This window comes from Microtus oregoni, unplaced genomic scaffold (assembly GCF_018167655.1).
Source record: "Microtus oregoni isolate MIOR12 unplaced genomic scaffold, Mior012 000007F_ref0000211, whole genome shotgun sequence".
Classification (NCBI taxonomy): Eukaryota; Metazoa; Chordata; class Mammalia; order Rodentia; family Cricetidae; genus Microtus; species Microtus oregoni.
Window position 1 is genome coordinate 24,222,867 of NW_024543066.1, and position 26,100 is coordinate 24,248,966.

Consider the following 26,100-nt stretch of genomic DNA (forward strand, 5'->3'; position numbering starts at 1 on the left):
CCCTTTGCCCTCCTGTCTTTTTCTCTTGAACTCTTCAGTAACCACTTACTGTTTCCACTTCCTGTCCTCAGGGTTGAGAAAACATGGTATTTTTCAAGTTTTAAAGACCCATTCATTGTGCTGGGTGTGGTGATACATGCCTTTAAGTCTAGCACTGGGAGGCGCAGGTGGGTAGATCAAAGCCAGTTTGTTCTACACATAGTAAGCTCCAGGCCATCCAGGGTTACATAGTGAAACCATGTCTCAAATCCACGTGCACACACACACACACACACACACACACACACACACATGCACACATGCACATGCACAAACCCATAACTTTTAAAGCATTCCACTAACCCAAATACCATGTCCTCAAGTCCATATTAGAACTAAGATAGGGGGCTGGAGAGATGGCTCAGTGGTTAAGAGCATTGCCTGCTCTTCCAAAGGTCCTGAGTTCAATTCCCGGCAACCACATGGTGGCTCACAACCATCTGTAAAGAGGTCTGGTGCCCTCTTCTGGCCTGCAGACATACACACAGACAGAATATTGTATACTTAATAAATAAATAAATAAATAAATAAAAAAAAAAAAGAACTAAGATACTCAAAAATACAAAAAAAAAAAAAAGAACTAAACTAAGAGGACACTTGCTCAATAAAACAATGACACGGGACTCTGCAAAATAGCATGTGTTAGCAAAATTATTACTAGAGGAGAAATGTAGACATATTTGATATTGGAAAAGTAGGGGGTTGAAGAAGGTAGAAGATTGAAGGAGCCATGCAGTTGATCCAAATGCTACTTCCCTTTAACCCTAACCCTAACTCCACTTTACTTTCCTGTTACCTATCTATTTCTGCCTCCCGTAAGATCACTCTCTCATGATCACCTTTTTGGCTTCATGACCTACACACACACACACACACACACACACACACACACACACACACACGTGTGCACCATTTTAAATGTAGGCTCCACATTTGAGATACATGTGGCTACTGTCCTTCTGAGTCTGGCATCATTTTAATAACATAATAAGTTCCAGTCGCAATAATACCCTGCAAAAATCATACCTCCATTTTTCTTCTTGACCGCATTGAATTCTATTATGCATGGGTACCACATTTTAAAAATACATTCGACATGGCAACTGCTCTAGTTCCTGGCTAGAGTACACAGTCTGGTTACAAACACGGATGCTCAAGCATCCATGGTATGTCGACTAAAAGTCCATCAGGTATGTCAAGAGTGGTATAGCCGGGTCATTTGGTAGTTCTAGTTCCAACTTGCTGAGGTGCCTCTGCACTAATTTCCATAGCAGCCACACAAGTTTACATCCCCACCACAGTGGACAAAGAGTCCCTCTCTCACCACATCCACACGGGCACTTGTCATTTGTTTTCTTGATGCCCTAGACAAGATAAACTCTCAAAGTAGTTTTATATTTTTTGGTTGTGAGCCTAGCCTTTAACAGCTGAGCCATCTCTCCAGCCCTCAAAGTAGTTTTAATTTGTGTTTCCCTGACAGCTAAATATGTTGGACACCTTTTTCAAGTATTATTTTGGCTATTTGTGTTTCTTCTTAATTTGTTTACATTAGAGTGTGATATGCATCATCACTTAAAAAATGCAGAGTCTCCCATGGGTATATCTTTATAGAGATAAGTATTACTAATACACATATTTTTAAAAATGGTGTCTGGTGAGATGACGGAGCAGGTAAAGGTGATTACTTCAAAGCCTACAACCTTAGTTCAGTTCCTCAGGACCCACATGATGGAAGGAGAGAACCAACTCCCACAAAGTGACCTCTGATTTCCACATGGGTGCACGGCACATGCACAATCACACACGATAGATGATAGATAGATAGATAGATAGATAGATAGATAGATAGATAGAGACAGACACAGAGAGAGACGACACCACTGGAGTAACTCAGAAATTCCCAAAGTTGAATGCTAAGACTGATAGATTCACGAGTATCCTAATGTAAATTTTTTTTTTCAAGACAGGGTTTCTCTGTGTAGCCCTAGCTGTCCTGAAACTCACTCTGTAAACCAGCCTGACCTCAGAGATCCTCCTGCTTTTGTCTCCCAAATGCTGGGATTAAAGGTTTGCTTACCACTGGCCCTGTTCCTAATGCAATTTCTAAGGGAAGAATAATAAACATGTATTTGAATGAAGTGCTACAAATAATTTTATGGTGGTACCTGGTATATCACTGGTTCTTTCGTGTTTCAGCTTCTGGTACAGGAAAAGTACGTAGCCTTTGTCTGTGAGTCATCTTGAATGAGGAATGATTTGGTAAAGGGCACTGCTGTAAACACCGTTGAAACATTTCATCTTTTCTCCCTACATTTCCCTCCAGAATGTAGAAAGGCTTACAGAGGATTCTTGATTCCATTATGATTTATGATTTGCATAAGTTCCACGAACTTTCTTTCTCCTTCTTTAGCAGACATCGTGAGAAACACTGGTTATGGTGTTCAGACTTTGAAAATTCTCAGCTGAGAATGATGTTGTGATCATTAATGCTGATTATCAGTATGACAATATGCAGATTTACCTTAGAGACCAGTCATCAGCTGGGGCATGCCTACGAGGGATTATCTAGATGAAGGTGGCCTCTGGCTATGTCTGTGAGGGAGGTTAGCTAAGGTGAGAACAGTGCCCAACAGTGGGCAGCACCATTTCACAGTCTGGAGTCCTGAACTGAATGAAAAGGAGAAAGGATGCTAAGTACCAGCGTTCATTGTTCCCTGTTTCCTGAATGCTGACGCAGGGGCAGTGTGACCAGCTGCTTCCAGGACATCCCTGCCATGGTGGACAGGACACTCACACTGTTGGCCAAAAAAGTCTTTCTCCCTTGTCTCTCTTAGGGTATTTTATCAAAGCAACAGAAAAGTAACTAATATATGTTTGTAGAACTAAGCTCTGAACAGAGTTGAGGGCCCTTAGTGGACTTTACACAGCCTGTGGTAAATCCAGCTTTAAAACTGAAATACCACGTCTCAAGCCTCGGGATGAGAATGGGTGGTCTCTTACTCAGCCCAGGAGCCCCTGATAATCTCAAGGGAAGAGGAAAATGGGATTCCAGTAGTTAGTGTGGTACTGAAGGTGAGCCCTTACGTTGTCACTGTGATAAGCGCCAAGGGGCAAAGATGTAGGGGACAGGGTTTGGAAGGAAGAGTTTCCCCGACAGGAACCGCTGGAGCAGAGTGTGTCAATCACTGATTGCTAAAGGCAAAAGATTAGAGCAATGGCACAAAAGGAACCCTTGGCAGAAATAACCTTTGCTTTGTTATCACAGGAAAGCACCCATGCTTGCTGGAGACAAGGAAGGGTGAGGTGCAGGCAGGTGTTGCATTGTCCCTCCTCTGTCTGAGACAGCAAGGACAAGCTGTACCTCCAGCTGAGGGACGGAAGGAAGCAGGTGGCACCTCTATTCAGAGACTCTGCCTGGGTTTTTCCCCCAACACTTTCATGGGGCCTCCCTTTGCTCCAAATAAATGCTGCATTTGAATCTCTGCCTCTGATGCAAAGTGTATAACAACTTGGCTTTGCAGCTAACACATACTTAGAAATTTAATAAGATTCTTTGCAGAAAAACGCCAGCGGAAGAAGACAGAAAAGACCAAAAATGCAGTCATGTACTCCTTGCTGAAAATAAATATAAATAATCAAAGCAAATGTAACGTGTCAGACAAATGTTCTAGTCAGGGGTCACACCACACAGTGGGTGTACTGGCAAATCTGATATTTCAACAGAAGAGCACAGCCTGTTCACTGATCCCACCCGAAACCTGTTTGTGGTCTTGGTTCTGTTTTCTGCCTCTCTGTAAACCAATTATTTTCTGCTTTGCACATTTTAAATCCTTGTCAACACCCCTCTGTTTTCTCCTGATATTTTCTTATAAGTCCCCAAACTGGTTCCACTTTTCTCATGCTTTCCTGACTTGGGGTCTCCGAGAGTTGGAGACAAGAACCTGTCTTTCCAGGTTCCCATCAGAACTCCGAAGGAAGTTCTGTAAAACAGGTGTGTATCCCACCTCAGCTCCAAGAAATAGCCAGGGCTTGGTGGGTGACACCCATATCATCAACCTGAGACCTGCCATTGCCAACCAAGAAATGCACGGATGTCTTTGGCCATCTTCCTTCACCACCCAGAGATGCTCTGATAGCCACCCTCACCAGCTAGCAGGTTATCTCAGACTCGGGTGTCACTGTTAAACTTTGCATTCACTTTGATTGTCATAAAAATTCTCCTCCCTATATGCCTGACTAGTCATGAAGTCAACAAACATCCTCTTCTACCAGGTCTCAAAAGGTGGATTAATGTAGCACAGAATAATAAGAACCCAGAGACAGATATTGGGGATCAAGCTGAAGATCAGAAAAGCAAAACAGCCAAGCTACTAGAGAAGTCTCACCTCTACCAAGGCTGGGCGACTGCACGCTGAGCCTCTGTCTCCGCCCGTCTTATATTACCCTTTAGTGCTGAGGTTAAAGACATGTGACTCCCTAGTACTGGGATTAAAGGTGTGAGCAACTACCACCTGGATTTGTTTCTGCATTGACCTTGTGTAGCCCAGGGTGGTCTTGAACTCACAGAGACACGTCTGTCTGTCTCCCAAATTCTGGGATTAAAGGTGTATGACACCACTACTTGGCCTCTAGGTTTTTAGTTTTACCTTCTGATCTTCGGGCAAGCTTTATTTGTTAAAATATCACTGTAGATTAATAGTTGCTTAGTGAAGCAAGGAAGCAAACATGGTAAGCCTTATGTTATCAAGGAAAGGAAAAATGTGTCTATTTCCAGAAGATGAAGAAGAGGAGGAGGAGGAGGACGAGGAGAAAGAGGAGGAAGAGGAGGAGAGAGAGGAGGAAGAAGAGGAAGAAGAAAAAACAGCTGGGCCTGGTGGCACAGACTTGTAATTAGTTCCTTTGGAGGTGAGGCAGAAGGATTATAAACTGAAAATAGCCAAGTGTGGTGGCACACACCTCTACTTCCAGGACTCAGGAGGCAGAGGCAGGCAGATCTCTGAGTTCAAGGCCAGCCTGATCTGCAAAGGAAGCTCCAGAACAGCCAGGGTTACACAGAGAAACCCTGTCTGATAAACAACCAAACAAACAAAAGAACCTCAAGATATATAATATACCTAAAGAGTGAGTTCCAGACTGACTTGAGAAATCTTACTGAGACTACATCTCAAAATAAAAAGTAAAAGATGAATCAGGCATGATTACAGGTGTAAATAGTCTCAGAATTTGGGAGGTGGAGGCAGAATTAGGAGTTGAAGGCCAGCGTTAGCCTAGAAAGTGATTCAAAACAGCTGTCTTAGTTAGGGTTTCTATTGCTGTGAAGAGACACCATGACCGCAGCAACTCTTACAAAGGAAAACATTTAACTGAGGTGGCAGCTAACAGCTTCGGAGGTTTGGTCCATTATCACCATGGTGGGATATGACAGTGTGCAAGCAAACAAGTCGCCGGAGAGGTAGCTGAGAATTCTACATCTTGCGCAGGCAACACACACAAAGCAGTCTGAGAAGCTGAGTACAATCCTGAGACGATAAGAGGTCTCAAAACCTGCCTCCGCTTGGTGACACACTTTCTCCAACAAGACCACACCTACTCCAACAAGGTCACAGCTCCTAGTAGGGCCACTCCCTTTCCCTTTCAAACCACCACAATAAGTAAATAAATAAATAAACAAATAAGGGCTGCAGAAATAGCTCTGTGGGTAAAAGCACTGGCTACTCTTCTAGAAGACTTGAATTTGAATCCCAGTACCCAGTTGGAAGTTAAGAGCCATCTCCAGTTTCAACTCCAGTTCTAGGGGATCTGATGCTCACTTCCAGTTTCTTGAAGACGTGGTGCAGACGTAGAAGCTGGCAAAACACCCATACATATAATTGTTTTCAACTTTAAAAATAAATAAATAGCTAAAAGATGGTTGCGGATATAACTCAGTCATGAAGAACCAGACTACCATACATGAAGCCTGAGGTTTAATGCAGACAACAACAGCGACAAGACCCCCATTTCTTTGGAACAAGATCAAAGAATGCCTAAGACTTTCCTGTAGACCAGACTTCACTTCCTGTACCCATGATGTTTCTATTGTGACGTGACAAAAGACCGGATTCAGGCCACTTAAGGAAAGACGGTTTTATTTGGGGTCACAGTTCCAGAGCATGGTAAGGAAGTCACGGCGGGAGCCTGAGGCAACTGGTCACATTACATCTACAGTCAGGAAGCAGTGAAGAGTTCAGGTGCTCAGATCGCTTTCTTCTCATTCAGTCTAGGACCCTGGCCTTGGGTCTGGTGCTGTCCACACTGAGCGTGAGTCCTCCCACTTCTCTTAGCCTGATTTATAGACTCTCACAAAGATGTGTGTCTCCTAGGTGGTTCAAGACTCTCTCAAGTTGACAATCAATGTAATTGTCATAAACGATTAAAGGCAACAAAAACTAGCAGGCTGGCATTTATCCCGAGCAAACAGGGACTAAGAGGAAGGTTAGGAAGGTGGCTGCGGAGTCCAGTGAGGAGGGAGCTGCAGTCTGGCTTAGGGCAGATTTCCAAGACAGACCTGCCAAGACCTGCCAACAGTTACCCTAAGTCTCCCCATCCTAGAGACGTGCTCCTGGACTTCAGCATGGCCACTCTTCCCATTCAGACAGGGAAGCTAAGACCTAAACAGCGTTTCCTGAGCTCAGCACTGACCCTATCAACTGCAAACCACCCCGGATTCTGGCCTCCAGGAGAGAACTTTGGTTTGTTTCTCTTTGTTGGGATGAGCGATATCCATGTGTCCACCCGAACAGGAATTCTATGTCAGAAGAGCTCTGTCTGTCTGGATATCTGGGAGTTTAGTGGATGATCTGTGATGTCTGTACATCTATGGCTGGTAGGTCAGCCAGTCTGCCCAGTCTAGCTGGGATGTCTGTGGGTATCCGTTCATCAGGAATCTGTTTATGTCTGGGGTTCTGTCTGGCTAGAAGTCCATTTGGCTAGCAAGGCAGAGTGAGGGCCTGATTTGGGGGGATTAGTGATCACTGGCTGGGACTGGTCTTAAAGGCTATTGGTTGGTTTATTTCTCTCTGGCTGAGGTCCATCTGTTTTGCCACAGACAACTCTGAAGGTGTGGATATTTAGCGATCTAGCTCTATGTCCAGATTTGGTGAGCTATGTTTTCCTATCTGGAAACTTTTTTCTTTTCTTTTTCTTTTTTTTAAATCTTCCTGTCTGGGGTCAGTCCACTTGGCCATAGCTAGGCTTGGTCTGGATCTGTCTGAATATTGGGAGGTCCATCCTACCCATCCTCAGGGTCTTCTACCCATCTTCAGGGTCGTCTACCTCATCCCCTTGGGGTCACCTGAGTGTCTGGGCAAAGGAAGCCCCGGTACTGAGGATACACCTCTCATTCTGTGGTGAGGGGATGTATCTGGAAGCTTACCAATAGATTATATCCTCGGGTATATGGGGAGGGGGTCGCAACACCCACTCCTGATATTCTTTCTTAAATTTCCTCAGGGTAGACCCACCACCAGTGATCTCCCACTTACCTCTCCAAGCCTCGGGCTTTGATTGCTATAAACACTGGGGCAAAGCCCTTATTTTTTCCGCCCTGAGAAACTTTTATTTTGATGCAGACCCACGAGTCCCATTTCCAACACAGCGCACAGCAGCAAGGCTGCAGAAGTCCAGCCACTATTGAGCGATAGCACTCACACCCGCGTCCACTCCGCTGGAGGATCCCGTGGTCCTTTGGGTCTTCCAATGCGCAAGTTGAAGCCTGAGAGAAGGGAGAGAAGTTGGGGGTGTGAAAGGGTAACCTCTCCCAAAACACCCTCGCATGCCCCCAGGCCCTGGTATATGAAGGACAGCCTGAATCCCAAGCTCCAGCCAGAACTGCCAAATTCCTGGGGCTCTCCAAAGCTGCACCGTAGGCTCTGACTTACCTAGACCACCAGTCTGCGGTCCATTTGTTACTTCTTCATAGGCATCAGGCCCGGGAGGATTTAGATCCACAGGAACTGCGGGCAGAAGAACCCCTACCGATCAGTTCAAGCAGCCTTCTCGAGTCCCAGGGGACTCGACCGAGGGCGCAGTCACAGACTTCCCTCGCAGAGGTAAACAGTTGGAGGCGGAGCCACGGGTGTGGCCAAGTCCGGAGGTCTATCTTTGGGGTTCGTCTTAGACCCAACCTCTCAACTGAGACCTGACCTGCGATTCATTTTGGAGCTTGAAACCCGATAATCAGGAGCCCAGAACGTGGCCAGACTGGGATCGAGAGCTGACCCCCGCGTGGTTGCTTAGATCTCCCACCACCACCCGGAGCCTTAGCAGGTGCAAACATGAGAACAGGTGCGCGCGGGTGGCCCTCAGCCCCGCTTTCCGAGCGGGCCGGCCCCAACTCACCACGGCCCGGTGGCGTCGTCCCCGTCGCGTCTTCGGTGTGTGCCACCGGCCGCTGGGAACGCGGAGTCACCTGGCTGTAGATTATGGTGTCGGTGCTGCTGGGCACCCGCGTGCCCCGCCCTGCGCCCGCGGGGGCGCCACGCTTCTGAACCACAGCGTACGTGTCGGCCATGGTCCGGGTCTGGGATCCGGGTACGGAGATGCTCCTGCTGCTGGCAACAAGCAGAGGAAGTGAAAGCGCAAAGTACAAGGAGAGCAGGGGAGGGAGCAAGCTCACCCCAGGCTGCGGGCTTCCTTCCTGCCTGCCGGCCCCAGTCCCCAGGGCAGCAAAGGAGGGAAGGGGCGGGCCACCCGAGGGTTGAAAGCGGGGTTCCGCGTCTCTAGTATCCCTACAGTAAGGGGGGACAGGGACAGATTGACAAGTAAGACCCATGTAAAGGCCGACTTGGTGGAGTGTGGCTGTAACTCCAGAACTCCTACTTGAGAGGGGAGAGAGGAACAGGTGAATCCCCAAACACCTGATGTACCGAGTGAGACTAGACTGTCTCAAAACATATGGAAGGTGAGGACCCATACCCAAGATTGTCCTCTTGATGTAGGAGGGTCTTCTATCTATCTGCTGACTTTCATTGGTTAATAAAGAAACTGCCTTGGAGCCAGCTGCCAGGTCAGGTAAGCCACCACCTCATGGTGCTATACAGATAAGCAAGATGTGAGAGTTAGCCAATAAGAGGCTAGAACTAACGGGCCAGGCAGTGTTTAAATGAATACAGTTTCCTTGTAATTATTTCCGGGACTAAGCTAGCTGTGTGGGAGCCACAGGCCTGCCAGCAACTCCTTCTACATCCTCTGACCTCTCAGTGCGTGTACACACACACACAGAGAGAAAGAGAGACAGAGACAGAGACAGAGAAACAGAGAGAGACAGAGACACAGAGACACACACATACAGAGAGAGAGTCTAAAAACATTTGCCTAATTAATTACCATCTGCAAGAGCAAGGGAAAGGCTAACTCAGAATGCAGGGGTAGGCGTCCAGACGCAGAGTGAACTGTGGATGGGTCAGCCAGTACCAGTACCTGAGAACACCACCTGGTGGGCGGGATGTGGCAGATGGCTCTGGTGAGATCCTGAGGGACAAGGAATCCTTTCCAATTGGGGCACAGTTCTACAGGAGAACAGGAGGGGAGGGTCGTGAGGCCATGCCCCTTATGGGGGTCACTGTGGGTGCTGAGATAAGCTTATGAGGGGACAGACTGAGGAAGTAGTCCTGAGGAGGCAAGGGCCCTGGCACAGTAAGTCCATTGTTGTTCTCAGGAGTGTTAGAGTGCTGGTGGCTGACGGAGTGGAATTGGGGGCTCTGTACCTCTTTTAGTTTCTGGTGGTGGGAGCTGGTGTTCTGGAGAGTACGGGAGAATAGCTGGGCCACGGTGTGGTACAGGAACCTGTACTGCTCCTGTTGGGGTGAGTGGTCATTGAGAAGAGAAAACACAGAAGCCTCCCCGTGTCCGGGGGAATAGGAAGGCAGGGCAAGCACACACCTCTGTCTGCACGGCCGCAGGACGCTGTTTCCTCATCTCGAGGACCACATCAAAGAGGTTGAAATTGGGTGGGATTGTCTGGGACAGAGAGAGGGAGTGTGAACAGGCCCTGGTAGGCAGGTGTGGGACACACTGCACACAGAAGAAGATGGCATCGTACCTGGGTCAGCAGCAACTGCCTCACGTAATCCACAGCACACAGGACACCTGTTCGTCCGCAGCCAGCGCTGACAAGCAAGAATCGGAGCAGACTCCATTACAGCCGGCCCACAACGACCTTTTCCCCATTTTTCCATTCTTCTCTCAACCCCCTCCACTTCCCATAGGTTTTGCCGTGTTGCCCAGTCTGGCTTGGACCTCTTGATCCTCTGACCTCAACTTCCTAAGTGCTGGGATGGCCAGCCTGTCTATCATGCAGACGCCACTACCTCTTCTACATGGAGAATTTGGGGCTGAGCTGAATCAGATCCCCTGCAGTACCTCTTAAATTGCAGGATCCCTAGATTATAATTTCAAATAAAGCACTTTGGTTTTTATATGTACACTAGTGTGTGCCAATTTGGTGTGTGTATGTGTGTGTGGAGATCAACATTATATTTGAGACAGGGTCTCTTATTAAATGGGGTGCTCACAAACTGGCTTGATTGGCTGACCAGCAAGCCCCATGGATCCACGCGTCTACCCCTCACCCAGCCATGGGGTCACAGAGACAAGCCGCCCGTCCTGGCTTTCCCTGGGTGCTAGAGATCTGAGCTCAAGTCCATGTACAGCAAGTACCTTCCCCACTGAGCTAATTTTTCAGCACAGAAAAACCATTTTTTATTCACTTGGGCTTATGAAGTATCAGCTATATGCTTACTCCCCAGTAGGCAGTCTGTGCTTAGCAAATGCTAAAGATTCCAGCTCATTATATCATAAATATAGGGACAGAAGTTTCTCAAAAAGGGGCAACTGAAAGGGAAAGGCTGCTTTCGAGCCAAAAACTCTCTTCCTTGCTTTTCTGCCTCACCCTCTACCTTCTGCTTCTACAGAGCCCAGAAAGCCTGTTCTCGAAACCTGCAGTGGACAAGGAGGGGTCCGGGGCCAGCTCCATGGAGGCAACGGGCCTCCTCCACCATGGTGAGAATGTGGTCGGGATTGCTGGGAACCCCGTGGTCTGGCCAGGACATAAACTGCAGCTGGTGCACAGAGCGGGATTCCTGGGACGGGGAACAGAGAATAGAAAAGCATACATTTATAGAGCACCTACTACGGCCATAAGCGTATTCCATTGAAATCCACCAGATAAGGCTGGGGGAAGAGCACTTGTACAGCATGCATGAGGCTGTGTGCTCCATCCCCAGCTCCGCGAAGGAAAACCAACCCACTGCATAATCACTGAAGGTGATGAAAACCATCAAGAGAGCCCAGTTGATGGCGGTGGAAACAGCTCCACCCGTGCAAGAGCCCCTTCATCTTTGGCCTGTTCAGTACCTTCTGGAATGTAACCCGGAGGGTCCTGAGAATGATGTCTGCATTCACTGGCATCTCCTTTATCTGAGCATGTGAGAAGAAGAGAGAGAACAAAAGGGGAACACAGACCTGTAGGGGCACATTTCATACTTCTAGAAAGCAAAGCTTTGCGTTTTGATTTTGGTTTTGAGACCGGTCTTGCTGTAGAGTCCTAGGCTGCCCTCAAATATGAGAGCCTCCTGCTTCAGATTCCCATGTGCTGGGATGACATGTGTATACTACATGTGTATATACTTGTGTATACTACCACGTGTATATACATGTGTATACATGTATATACTACATGTGTATACGTGCTGGGATGACATGTGTATAATACATGTGTATATACATGTGTATACTACCATGTGTATATGTGCTGGGATGACATGTGTATACTACATGTGTATATACATGTGTATACTACCATGTGTATATGTGCTGGGATGACATGTGTATACTACATGTGTATATACATGTGTATACTACCATGTGTATATGTGCTGGGATGACATGTGTATACCACCATGCCTGATGAAAGCAAAGCATTCTTGAGTAAAAGTCAAATACTAAAACATTTTTAAAAAGTCTCTGGCCGGGCCGTGGTGGCGCACGCCTTTAATCCCAGCACTCGGGAGGCAGAGGCAGGCCTCTGTGAGTTCGAGACCAGCCTGGTCTACAAGAGCTAGTTCCAGGACAGGCTCCAAAACCACAGAGAAACCCTGTCTCAAAAAACCAAAAAAAAAAAAAAAAAAAAAGTCTCTAGCCTGCAGTGCTGTTCTTACATTTCTGGGACCACAGACTTATTTCCCATGTTGCTGAGAGACGAGAGAGCTTTCTGAGCATGGCTTCCAATTCAGACTCTGTTGGGCTAGCTTACGTAGTGTGTCCTTGTTAGAATTCCCAATCCTCAGAGGACTTATATTTTCTCTTTGCTTTCTTGTCCATTCTCATTACGTATTTCTTTTTTTGTTTAGCTTTATTATTATTATTATTATTATTAAAATTTTCCACCTCCTCCCATTTCCCTCCCCCTTCCCCCACTCTCCCTCCCTCTCCAGTCCAAAGAGCAGTCAGGGTTCCCTGCCCTGTGGGAAGTCCAAGGTCCTCCCCCCTTTATCCAGATCTAGGAAGGTGAGGATCCAAACAGACTAGGTTCCCACACAGCCAGTACATGCAGTAGAATCAAAACCCAGTGCCATTGTCCTTGGCTTCTCAGTCAGCCCTCATTGTCTGCCACGTATTTCTTTTAATTTCAAAAGAATATCTTTAAATGGTTTCACAGTCAGCTGGGCACTGGTGGTGCATGCCTTTAATCCCAGTACTCGGGAGGAAGAGGCAGGAGGATCTCTGTGAATCTGAGATCAGCCTGGTCTACAGAGAGTTTCAGGACAGCCAAGGCTATAGAGAAACCCTCTCAGCAAACAAACAAACAAACAAAAAGTGGTTTCACAGCCAATGATGTTATTTCCTTTAGGTAAGTATTATGTTATTGTAAATTCAGCCATATATTTTTTAATTCAAATAAATTTCTATACTGATAATATTTATAAATTTTCCTTTGGTCTAAACTTCTCCCAAAGTTTTCAAGGAAACTTTTCTCAGAACAGGAAAAGAGGAATGATTATACAAACAAAATGAATCCCTGTCCAGTGAACACGAGAGGTCCATTGTTCTGAAATACATCGGTCTCATTGTATCTGTATGCAGTTCTCTGCACATGGTAAAGAAATATGAATTGCAGAAACCTGAACAGGTACATTTTGGTTACAGAGGTTACAGTAATCATAGTCAAAAGTGCTAGAGCCTGAGAAGAACACTTACCGAGCATGTGTGAAGCCTTGATTCTCTCACCAGCAAAAAATCACACACACACACACACACACACACACACACACACACACACACACCAATAATAATAACAATAAAATAATAATAAAGTAAAAATAAATTTTAAAAATTTTAAACTGTGTTCTGATGGTTTGTATGACGACCCCAGAGTGTTCTGAGTCTCCCGTGGTGTCAGGGAGCTGTGAGAAAACGGCTCATCCTTGCACATCCAGTCTAAGGTTTCTCCTTCTCTATATCTTCCTGGATGGAGATCTCCCCACTACCCAAGGCTTGCAGAGCCCACCTTGTTCCCACCCCTGTTCCGGCTTACCAGGGTGATACAGAAAGGCCCTGTCTGCAGTGGCCCCTGCTCCTGGGCCCAGTAACGTTCACACTTCTTCTGCAGAGGGAGGAAGGAAAGGCAAGAGTAAGTGGGAAGGTCACTTTCAGAGTGACAAGACACCCAAGTGAGACACGTGGAAGGGCCAGCAGCTGTGGCTGTGATAGAGGCCAGCTGTAGAGTATGGTGTTAAACACACGCACACTCCGCACACTCCATAGGGGCAAGATTATTTATGTATTTATTTATTTTGGTTTTTTGAGACAGGGTTTCTCTATGTAGCTCTGGGTATCCTGGAACCCGCTCTGTAGACCAAGCTGGCCTCGAACTCACAGAGATCTACCTGACTCTGAGGGGCAATGTTTTGATTATTCTGGAGGAAGGCAGTTCAGGGTATCCTCCTGCTGCATGGAGCTAGAACTAAGTACATGAACCAATGCTTCCCATCAAAGACACATGCACTGCAGGGGTGTAGGCACTAAGTGGACTAACTGGCCTACTGCCTTGACATGTAGGAACTAAGGAGCCTCATTATTCCAACATGCTACAGAAACACAGATCGCGGCTCAGAGAGGGCAACACTGAATTTTCAGAGAAGAGAGAGCTATGCAAACAGAAACCAAGGAAATAGAAAGGGCCAGACAATAAAACATTCAAAAGAGACTTGGCCACCTTCCTAGAAAAGTAAAGCACTTGAAATACTCTTTAACAAAAGTCAACACAACCTAGCATTGAACTAGGAGACACTTCAACCATCCAGCACCTAATAAAAATGTCCTTGATAAACAATGACGCAGTAACATGTGACTTGTTACCAGGGAAATAGTCAGCAAGTAGAAAAAGATTCAGAAGCGACAGAAGAAAGCGGCAAAGACCTTAAAATAGCAATATAAATAGTCAAAATGAAAACATGAATATAACAAAGGCTGAAGTGTAAGGTGCAAAACCAGCCCTAAAGGGAATTCTAAAACACTTGAAGTTAACAAATAGCAGGTTAAACCCCAAAGGAAAGAAAAGCAGTGAGCATGAAGATACTGCAACATAAACAAAGAGAAGGAGGAGGAGGAGGAGGAGGAGGAGGAGGAGGAGGAGGAGGAGAAGGAGGAGGAGGAGGAAGAAGTAGAAGAGGAGGAGGAGGAGGAGGAAGAGGAAGAGGAGAAAGAAGAAGAAGAGGAGGAGGAAGAGGGAGAAGAGGAGGAGGAGGAGGAGGAGGAGGAGGAGGAGGAGGAGGAGGAGGAGACTCAGTCCTTTGTGGGACACATGAAGTGGTACCCGGAGTTCAGAAGAGGAGAGATGGAGAGAACAGAAATTATTTTATGTGTATGGGTGTTTTGCCTACATGTCTGTCTGGACATTGGGTGCATGCCTGGTGCCTGAGGCCAGAAGAGGGCAGTGGATATCTTGGACCTAGAGTTAGAAATTGTTGTGAGTCCCCATGTGGGTTCTGGGAATTGAACTCACATCCTCTTGAAGAACAGCCAGCGCTCTTAGCCACTGAACCATCTCTCTGGTCCCAGAGAGAACAGAAATCATACTTGAAGAAATAAAAGCTGAAAGTTTCCCAAAGCTGATGAAATTAATAAAGTCAATAATCTGTATTGAGGGGGTAAATACGTAAAGAAGATAATCATGTGACATCCTAAGAATACTGGAAAAAAAAAAAAACTTGGGTTAGATTGTTGGTTCAGGGGGTAAAGTTGTTTGTCACCAAACCTGACCACCGTAGTTTTAGCCCCAGGTCCCCACGGCCGAAGGAAAGAGGAGACTCTCGGGCAGTTGTTTAGCCCCAGGTCCCCACACAGCTGAAGGAAAGAGGGGACTCTCGGGCAGTTGTTTAGCCCCAGGTCCCCACACAGCTGAAGGAAAGAGGGGACTCTCGGGCAGTTGTTTAGCCCCAGGTCCCCACACAGCTGAAGGAAAGAGGGGACTCTCGGGCAGTTGTTTAGCCCCAGGTCCCCACACAGCTGAAGGAAAGAGGGGACTCTCGGGCAGTTGTTCTCTGACTTGCACACAGGTGCTATGGCTCACTCAGACTCCGCCCCTCAATAAATTAATAAACTAGAAACCTTGTCACACAAAAACTTGGCAAGTTCATTGCAAGCAAATCTATAAGGAGAAGCTTTTCGTATACATAGAACAACACCAGATGGAAACTTGAAGCTACAGAAAACCATAAAGAACAAAGACAAAAGCAGGCATGTCGTTACATTAAAACATTTTTCACATTTTTGCCTCCCATAAAAAAAATAATCGAGTTATATTTACTGAGCAAGTAAGGCAGAATTAATAATAACCCTTCATACATCCAAAAAAAAAAAAAAAACTAACCAACCAGCCAAACCTGAAGGAGCATAAACATGACCTAGCACACTAAAACCAAATATGGTCCTATCCAAACCAGGGATCACAAAGTACCCACCAATATCTCACAAACTTAAAGCCCAAATTCTCAAGAAAATACCGGCCAAGTATTATACCCCAAGAATAAACAGGATTAATCCTAGGGATGCAAGGTGTGTTGACAATGCAATATCAGTGTCAGAGCTGGGAAAATGGATTGGTGGGCAGGTTTTTTTTGGTATTGCCAAAAATGTAATCTTAGGATGAATATAGAAGTGCAGAAGTGGGGGCTAGGGAAGACCAGCCTGGCGTTGATAGTATACTAGGACAGACAGGACTCGGCATATCGTCGTCCTCATGGCCATGACTTGGTCCAGTGAAAAGACACAGAATAAATTCAGCACAGGGAAAAGGTGTGTGGCTCAACGGTTGCAGAACACAAGCTTCCAAAGCTGCTTGCCCAGTAGAGTTTCAAAGGACGTGCTTCAGTAGCCCAGCGATGAGTTGTGGGGCAGAAGTGACGGAATGTCAACCACAGTGAAGCTTGTTAGGAAGTCGGCTCGCTGGGAATTTTGCTGGGTACTTTTCAGTCTCATATATATGTTAGGCATAATGGCCCATCCTTATAGAAAACCCTCACAATTCATCTGAGAGCCAGATCATAGGAAGGCCTTTCTAAACATGAGCAGCATGCTGACCTTGTTCGCCTTTTTGCACAAGGTGCATAACCAAGCCGTCTTCCAGAAGGGACAAATTCAGTGCTAGGGAGCTGGTTCAGGCGGGAAAGTGCCAATAGGATCCCTAGGCTCACAGTCTAACCATTCAGTTGAATCAGGGAGCTTCAGATTCCACGAGAGACCCTTTCTCAAAGTAAGGTGGAGAGCAATAGAGGAATATACCTGCAGTTACCCCCGGCTTCCACGCACATGCTCACACATATGTACACGTACCCTCCCACTCACACACATGCACACATACCACACAGCACATCCATACAAGCACACAGAGAAAGGACAAATTAGAGGACTCACTTCCTTACTGAAAGCTTCCGGGGTACAACCTTGTCTTGCTAATGCAAAGACAGATTTATAGATCAATGGAAAAATTTGAGAGCTCAGAAATAAGCCTTTACAATTACTTTTTTCAATAAAGATGGCATGGAATTAATGGAGAAGGCCCAGTGGGTGACCAATTAAATGGATAAGGCGTGGTCTTCACCAAAGGCATGGCATCAATTGAATACATACAAAAGAACTTTAGATTCCTTTCTCATCCTGTATACATAAAAGTTAATTCAAAAGAATAAGAAATGCAAGATATGAAGTTGTGGAAAACTTAGAAAGCACAGAAGTAGATTCTTCTTTAGACAGTGACTTCCTAGATGTAAATGCAAAAAAACACCAGCAGAATGATAGGTTAGGGGCTGGAGAGATGGCTCAGTGGTTAAGAGCACTGCCTGCTCTTCCAAAGGTCCTGAGTTCAATTCCCAGCAGCTGCATGGTAGCTCACAACCATCTGTAATGAGGTCTGGTGCCCTCTTCTGGCCTGCAAGCACACAAGCAGGCAGAATACCGAGAATACTGTATACATAATAATAAATAAATACGCCAGGCAGTGGTGGCGCACGCCTTTAATCCCAGCACTCGGGAGGCAGAGGCAGGCGGATCTCTGTGAGTTCGAGGCCAGCCTGGTCTACAAGAGCTAGTTCCAGGGCAGGAACCAAAAGCTACGGAGAAACCCTGTCTCGAAAAATCAAAAAAAAAAAAAAAATACAGAATGATAGGTTAGAACACAACGATCAAAGCGTATGTGTGTGCAAAGGGTTCCTACTGAGAAAGGGAATGACAGTCCACGGGATGGGAGCTCAGTCATCTGCTGATAAGCACTTGTACCCAGAGCTCTTTCAGCTCAGTAACAAAGACAACAGACCAGTTTTAAAATGGGACTCAAATATATGCTTGTCCGGAGAGGACATACAAAAACATTTGAAAAACAAAACCAAAATGAATGTTTCTTTTTTAATATTTGTTTTTGCCTGGTGATGGTGGCACATGCCTTCAATCCCAGCACTAAGGAAGTAGGGGGCAGGTGGCTCTCTGGTCTATAGAGTGAGTTCCAGGATAGTAAGGGCTATGCAGAGAAACCCTGCCTCAAAAAAAAAAAAGATTTATTTTTATTATTTTTAATTGAGGAGGTAATGTGCTGGTGAACGCAGTGCCTGCAGAGGGCAGAATTGTAGGATCCTGGAGCTGAGTTACAAGTAGTTGTGAGCGCTTGATGCCGGTGCTAAGAACAAATTCGGGTCCTCTGCAATAGCAGGATGCACTCTTGACCACTGAGCCATCTCTCTATCCCGGGAGCCGTTTTCTTAATGAGTGGGAAGTAAATAACAACTGTTGAGCTGGAGAGATGGCTCACGCGTAAGAGCGGTTGCTGAACAAGAATGCGGATCTGAATTCAAATACCCAGCACCCACATGAAAAGTCTGGGTTGCACCTGTAACCACAATACTGTAGGGGCAGAGGCAGGAGGATGCCTAGGGCTTGGTTGCCAGCCTCTGTGGAAAACGGCAGAAAGTTAATAAAGGAGGATGTCCAATTCCTCCTCTGGCCTCCATATGTGCAAGAGCACACCACACACACACACACACACACACACACACACACACACACACACTTGGTGTGCACACAAACACATATACACCCAGACACACATACATGTGCACACACGTGTGCATACACATGTACGCACACAAAATAGCAAGTGTTAGCGAACATATGGAGAAACCGAACCCCCTAGCTGGTGGAATCGTAAAAGGTTTAGACACTGTAAAATAAAAATTAAACAGTGATTCTACTGCAGATTTATATTCAATGAATTGAAAAAAATAGAGGGTGCGCTAGAGAGATAGCTCAGCAATTACGAGTGCTTGTTGCACAACCATGAGCACTAAAGTTCAGATCCCTGCACCCATATAACAAGCCAGGCATCGTCTGTATACCTACAGCCCCAGCTCAGGTGGCCAGAGACTGGATGCTCTCTGGGGTTGCTAGCTTCTAGGCTAGCTGAGAAAATTCAATCACTGAGTTTGGGGAGAGATTCTGCCTCAGAAGGAATAAGAGAGCCAGGCAGAGCCAGAGCCTAGCCTTTAAACCTAGCAATGTGGCAGGAACAGAGGGCAGAGAAAGGTGGGTCTCTGTAAGCTTAATACCAACCTTGTCTACATTCTGAGTTCCAGGCCAGCCAGGGTGACTTAGTGAGATTGGAGATGTATGCACACAGGTGTACACATCCATAACTATACATGTGTTGTTCACACACAGACACAAGTATGCACACAGATACGTAAATGGAGTAAAACAAAACCCAGATTCAAACAGATAACTGTTTACCAGTGTGTGCGAACAGCATTATCCATAGTAGCCTAAAAGATAGAAACAACCCAAACATCTGTCAACACATGAATGGGTAAAGAAAACATGGCACAAAGCAATGGCATAGTAGTCTTAAAAAGAATGAAATTCTGATGTGACAGCATGGACACACCTTGAAAACATCAATTGAAATAAACCAGAAATAGGAGGACAACTAGAATGGGCAATTCAGCGGAGACAGAAGACAGGTGGCTAGCACCAGGGGGAAAGGGGGAGTTTATGCCTTTTATTTGTGTGTGTGTGTGTGTGTGTGTGTGTGTGTGTGTGTGTGCACGCACACGCATGCATATGCATATGTGCATGTCTCTCTTGTGTGAGAATGAATGTCAAATGTGTTTTGGTGCCCAAGGAGCCCAGAAGAGGGTGTCAGAGCCCTCTAGGGCTGAAGTTGCAGGCAGTTTTAAGCTGAGTTCTGGTCCTCTATAAAAGCAATAAGTGCTCTTAACCTCCAAATATTTTTCAGTTCCTTAAGAGGCAAATTTTATGTTTACATACATTTTATATGTTTTAAAAGACCCAGTCAGAGATTCCTTCATATTCCCAACAATGGCTATACAGACAGACGAGCAGGGAGCAGGCAAAATGGCTCATTGGGTAAACATACTTGTTGCCAGGACCTGAGTTCAATCCCAGGAACCCACATGGTGGAGAAGAGAACCAATTCCCAAAGCTGACTCTAACTTCCACCCCATTCCACAGTAGGCACTTGCACTCATGGACACGCCCCTCCCCCCAATAAAGGAACTTTCTAAAAAGAGAATAACAAATGTTGGTGAGGCTCTGACGAAACCAGAGTTGTCATGCACGATGGATGAAAACGTAACTCGGTGCAGCTCCTACAGAAACCAGTTTGTCACTTCCTTAAAATAGAGTTAAAAGCAGAGTTCCTCCATGACCCAGCAGTTCCAACAGCTCGAGAAACGAAAGTTCATGTCCACTCGAGGTTTGTATATGAGTGTTCACAGCAGTGTGATTTCACCGAAGCCAACATATGGAAACAACCCAGCATCTACAAACTGCTTAAAGGAGTGAATGCAGAAACATTCTGTGTGGTATGAATCGGCAACAGGAGCAAACTGTGAACTCACTACCATGTGCAAGCACCAAAAACACAAAGAGAAAGACGCCAGCCACAAAAGACACTCGCTGCACAATTCCATCGCGTGTCAATCATGCAGAGTAGGCAAACCTGCAGTGATCAAAAGTGGACTCGGGGTTGTCTGTGACTGCTCAACGCGGCATGTGACTGCTAACGGGATGATGGAAATGTTGGCCCGTCTCCCTGAGTTGCCCAGACTGCCCTCAAACTTTTTATCCTCTCACTTTGGCCTCCCAAGTACCAGCAGCATGGGAGGGAGCTGCTATACCCGACTGAACAGATTGTATTCCGGCAGAAAGGCGAAACCAATAGCATGTGGGGTGTAACCACACTATTGTGAGTGTATTTCGCATGTAGAATTAGCCAGTGTGTTGAGGTGGATACGAACTATTGGGATAGATTAGAAATGGGAAAATAACAGGAAGGAGTTACAGGTGGGCATGCTGGAGAGTGGGAAGCCAGTTGAAGGTCCAGGTAACAGAATGGGCAATTGAAAAGTCTAAGGCAGGGGGATGGCCGAGGCACAGGCCCTGGAGGAGAGTCCTTTCTGTCTCATCTGAGGAACAGGCAAGCGCAAGTAGAGGGAGTGTGAAAAGCAGGGAGGGGTACAGAAAGAAAGATCAGAGAGGAAACAGAGCAGTACAGGTCCTTGGACATGTCATGGACTGGTGGAAAGCCCTGGTTGCCAGCGCCAAGGGGACAAAAGGAAAAAGATCAAAGCAAAATTAGGACTAGCTGCTTTTACAGAACGACAATGGAGTCAGCCAAGGACTTATTAACCCAGGGTCCTAGAGACAAAAGGAGACCCTAAGAATCCTTCTCCCCTCCCTACAGAAGCCTTCTTTGCACTCTGGGAGGCTGAGGATACACACCCGTCCATTCTCTGTCTCTTGACAGGCCATCAGGATCACCTAGACAAGAGGAGCAGGGAAGAGGGAGGTCACTGGTGAGGAAACAGGAAGGAGGGTGACTCAGAACCATGCCCAAGGTCCCCCAATGCTGACCATGATCCCGAACTCCCAAACCAGGCGCCAAAAGTCCAACAGAGTGTGAGGCAGGGGTCCTTGGGTCGCAATGTAGGCATGACTTCCATCTGTGCCCTGGAAAAGGCCCATTCGCCATTCATTAACAAAATTCTGAAGCCCACCCTCCCCACCCCCAAGCCACCTCTTCCCTGGTCACTAGCCTGACCCGGATGAAGTTGGCATTGATGTAATCTCCATGTCCTTCCTCCTGCAGCAGGGAAAGGATGACGCGGGTCTCGTCATCTGCCAGTGGGTAAGACATATGGAGAGGGGTGTGCAATTATCTGATGGCTTCCAATGCGAAAGCAAGCCAGGTAACGGAACACTGGTAGGACTCTGCCCCTTGTGGCTTCAAGGAGTAATGCAGCTGCCTCACGTATGGGAGGCAGAACTCTTTGCAGAGCGGAGCGTTGGGGCCGGGCAGTGGGTAGCTGCTGCCACTCGGGCACTGCCACCTAGCGATTGTGCAAGTGGCCCTGACTCCCTAAAGATACCCAGTGACTTACATGGCACCACGTCTTTATAGCGGTTCTTCTTCGTGTTCCCAGGTCGATTGCCGACCTTAGTGGAGCACACACCTCCAGTCTTCCAGGCCACCGAGTGGGCCTTAATATCCTGGTAGAAGGCACCACGAGCCAAAAGAAGAGAAGAGGCAAGAGAGAAGAAGAAAGAAGCCAGGTCAGAGTGTTGGGACGCTGAAACATTCCAAGAGTTATCCAAACAGACTACGAAAGACTCGTGCAAACCCATGGCATAAGAATCTGTTTAATAATATCCAGCAACAGCAAGTGAAAAACACGCCTAGGTGATTCAGTCGTCCTAAGTAGAAACTACCCACTGTCCATTGTGTAGATGAAGCTGACGGAGGAAGTGGCTGAGCAGCTTGCCAAAGGTCCCACAAGGAGGTTGACTTCTCAGGCCTGCACCCTCGATCCGCATTATAATGTACTATAAATTATAAAACATGCAATATCTAGACCCAAACGATTGCTCAGTGGGTAAGAGCATTTGGTATTCGGACCTGAAGATTTGTGCTCAATCCCCAGATCGCACACCTTAATAAGGAGTGAGAAGCAACACCAGAAAGTTGTTCTCTGACCTCTACATGGGTACTTGTGGCATGCACAAGACTCCTACCCCCGAACAAATGAAATGGGCTGGGGAGATGGCTCAGAGGGTAGAGGTACTTGCCACCAAGCCTGATGATCTGAGATTGACCACCAGAATTCCTAAGGTAGAAGGAGAGAACCAACTCTTACGGTTACACATACTCGTGCGCACACACGCAGGCACGCATGCACGCACAATTTTATAAGAACCAACTCTTACGGTTACACATACTCGTGCGCACACACGCAGGCACGCATGCACGCACAATTTTATAAGAACCAACTCTCACGGTTCCACATACTCGTGTGCACACACGCAGGCACGCATGCACGCACAATTTTATAAGAAGCTCAGAATCACCCTTGGCTACATACTGAGTTCAAGATCTGCCTGAGGTACATAAAATACTGTCTCAAAAAAAATTAAATGGTGATTGGAAAGATGGTGGTCGAGTGCTTTCTGCTCTTGCAGAGGACCCAAGTTCGGTTCCTAGCACCAGCACTGGCCAGCTCACAACTACCTGCAATTCCAGCTTCAAGGAATCCAACACCTTCTTCCGGTCTCCAAGAATACTGCGAGCACATGCGTGCATGTGCATGCATATGCATACATACCAAATAAAACTTTAAAATAAATGCTTTATACTAGATACAACATGACAAGATGTCATATATGTTATACCATATAACATATAAGAAGATGCTATAGGTGCTTTATAACTAGTACATTATTATAATTAGCGAAGATATTACTCTTATTATCCGGTGTTCATAATTGCAATGATAATAAACACCTATCAAGTTGCCCTTGTGTTTGGGCCACCACTGCAAAGGGTTTTATTCCAGCCCCCAGAGACACCTTCCTACAGTGGTGCCACTGTTGGAATTTCAGTCCCAGAGGCGGAAAAACCAAAGCCCTGGAGGGAGGGAGTGTGTGCAAGATTCTGCCCTCAGAACTGCTCTCTTCATCAGCCTGAACAATACACCACGTGTATATTTATGCACATTTTCATGTTTATAAATTACATATTTCAGGGCCGGTGGTGATGGCCCACACCTTTAATCCCAGCTCTGGGGAGGCAGAGGTAGGCAGATCTCTGTGAGTTGGAGGCCAGCCTGGTCTACAAAGCAAGTTCCAAGACAGCCAAGGCTACAACAGAGAAACTTTGTCTCAAAAAAAAAACTATATTAATATGTATTACTTAGATATTTCTTATGTTACAGTATTTTATATGTGCAAATTATTTATATTTGCATCTATACATGTTTAGTCTGTGTATTTATCTATGAATTTAATAAATTTGGTTCTTATTAATGTTTGTTGTATGTATTGTGGTATTGTTGTTTGTTGTGTATGGTGGTATTGACATTTGTTTTGAGACAGGGTCTTTCAGCATAGTCCTGGCTATCCTGGAGCTCTCTTTGTTAACCAGGCTGGACTCAACCTTACAGAGATCCACCTGGCCCTGCCTTCCCAGCGGGAGTACTGGGATTAAAGGTGTGCGCCATCACGATGTATTGTTATTGGGTTACACAATGATCTTTGTGTAAACTATCTTTTTCTTTCTGTGAGACAATCTAACTCTGTATTTCAGAGTGGCCTCAAATTATGTAACTCAGGCTGGCCTTGACCTCACGGCGATCCTCCTGTTTTAGGCTACCAAGTGCTGGAATTACAGGTGTGTGCTACCATGCCAGGCTGTAAGTGGTTATTTAATGTCATATTTGTTTTTATATATTTATAATGCATATTTGTGTTTGATACAGTGTGATCTTGTAGCTATATTTAAAATACTTCGTTACCTGTTGAGTGGTATTCTTTCTTCACAGGCTTAATTGGCACTACCTGATGTAACGTTTAGAAGTTTTGTAATGTATGTTGAGGGCACCTATCCAGTGAGCACCCAATACGTGCTAAGTGTTTCTACCAAAACTATCTAATTTCTCAGACCAACTTTTAACATTCACATTTTCAAAACAGTTGAAACTGAAGTCAGACTTCCCCAGGCCACGGGCAAGGACTCGAAATTCTAAACTCTGCAGAGCTCAAAGGCTAAGCGACAAAGTTTCCCTGTTCCTCTTTCTGCTGCCCCAAGCCACTTCCTCCCAGGGATTACAAGGTGACCTAGGAGTGGCCCGGCTTGGGGACTGGGAGTCCAGCGCAGGTGTGCTGCCTTCCTCCCCAGCTGCAGCCACCGCCCTGCTAGGGAGAAGGGTCGCTCCGGGATACACTGACCCTGAGTGTGCCCGACTCCTCCCAGACAGCGGTGTACTTCACCCTCTGGGCACCTGCGGGCAGAGTAGGAAAGGCTGAAGGAGAGTGTGAGAGCGTGACGGAGGTGCTGGAAGAGGAAACCAGAGAGCCGGAGACAGGAGACAGACGCCCCGGGAACCGAGAGAAACAGGCAGAACTTTGACATTGCACAGATGGACAGCGGTGGGGACAGCCTAGCTGCGAAGTTTGACCGCTGGAGTGTCACTCACTCTGAACTCGCGGCCAAGGATTTCTCCCTCCCGGCGGTCCCGAGCCTCCAGCTGCTCCAGGAAGCTTCGCACCAGGTCCAAGTGGCGACTCATGCTGCGACCCGCCGCCGAGGTCTGTGCACGCCGCGCTCCCACCCCGCGAGAGAGTTTAGACAGTGTGGGGCGGAGCCTCTGTCCCAGAAGCCAATGAAGGCTGCCAGTGGATGGCAAGCCACGCCCCTTGGCCAATTGCATTAGGAGCTCACTCCACTTCGCCCCACCCACGGGCGCGGGCAGCTAGTGCTGTCGAACTGGACGTCGTGTGGCTGTCTGACCCGCAGTTCCCCGATGGCGCCTCAGTTGCTTAGACTGCGGTGCAGCAGCAGTTGAGTTCTCGTGGAACGCTCGAACCCGCTTGAACCAGTCCCTAGCCCGGACTCACCATCACGTCCCTTTCCCGGTGGATGGCTGCGCCCTCAGTGTCTCAGGCCAGGTTCCCAAGGTTGCACCAGGGTAGCGAGGCCACCCAGCCTGCACGCAGCACGCAGACATCCACAGCTGTGCCACAGCTGAATATGAAAGAGGTCGGGGAAAGGCAGTCCTGCCACTGTGCTTTTGGAAAAGGCCTATTCCTGAGAGTGTTTCTCTTTCTGGGATCTGCTGGAAAAGCGAGGATACCAGGATCAAGTCCTAATGTAAGGCTATTAATCCCACACCTCTCTGAGAGGAAGAGAATTAAGGTACTGGAAAAGAGTTCATGGGAAAACTGAGCGGTGGTGGCGCACGCCTTTAATCCCAGCACTCAGGAGGCAGAGGCAGATGAACGGTACATCCCCCCCCCACCACCACCACCACGTACATACAAAATAAAATAGAAAGGGGGCTGCCAAAACACAAGCTTCAGTAGATGGGCTAGCAACACCTGCAGGGTAACCAAAGAATTTCAGGGGTTGCCAGCCCTCTACTGAGGGAGGGCTCAGAGGAAATCATTTGGGGTTGAGTGTGGAAG

At 46.8% G+C, this 26,100-nt stretch overlaps 1 protein-coding gene across 2 annotated transcripts; it reads right to left on the reverse strand.

Annotated features, from left to right (window-relative positions):
- Window positions 1-6,169: 6,169 nt before the first annotated feature.
- Ptpn18 (protein tyrosine phosphatase non-receptor type 18) lies at window positions 6,170-25,358 on the reverse strand. 2 transcript variants are annotated; one of them, XM_041655984.1, is made up of 15 exons: window positions 25,113-25,358; window positions 22,026-22,134; window positions 21,686-21,762; window positions 21,499-21,594; window positions 21,367-21,405; window positions 13,613-13,681; window positions 11,434-11,496; window positions 11,017-11,159; window positions 10,121-10,187; window positions 9,961-10,038; window positions 9,786-9,875; window positions 9,499-9,587; window positions 8,419-8,624; window positions 7,959-8,033; window positions 6,170-7,792 (listed from the first exon to the last, which is right to left on the reverse strand). In XM_041655984.1, the coding sequence occupies exons 1-15, from the start codon at window positions 25,344-25,346 to the stop codon at window positions 7,725-7,727; spliced, it is 1,503 nt and encodes a 500-aa protein (XP_041511918.1). In that variant the 5' UTR covers window positions 25,347-25,358; the 3' UTR covers window positions 6,170-7,724. The 2 variants fall into 2 exon arrangements, with proteins under 2 accessions (XP_041511918.1, XP_041511917.1); XM_041655983.1 differs by having other exon boundaries at window positions 8,419-8,627; window positions 25,113-25,356.
- Between the last annotated feature and the right edge of the window lie 742 nt (window positions 25,359-26,100).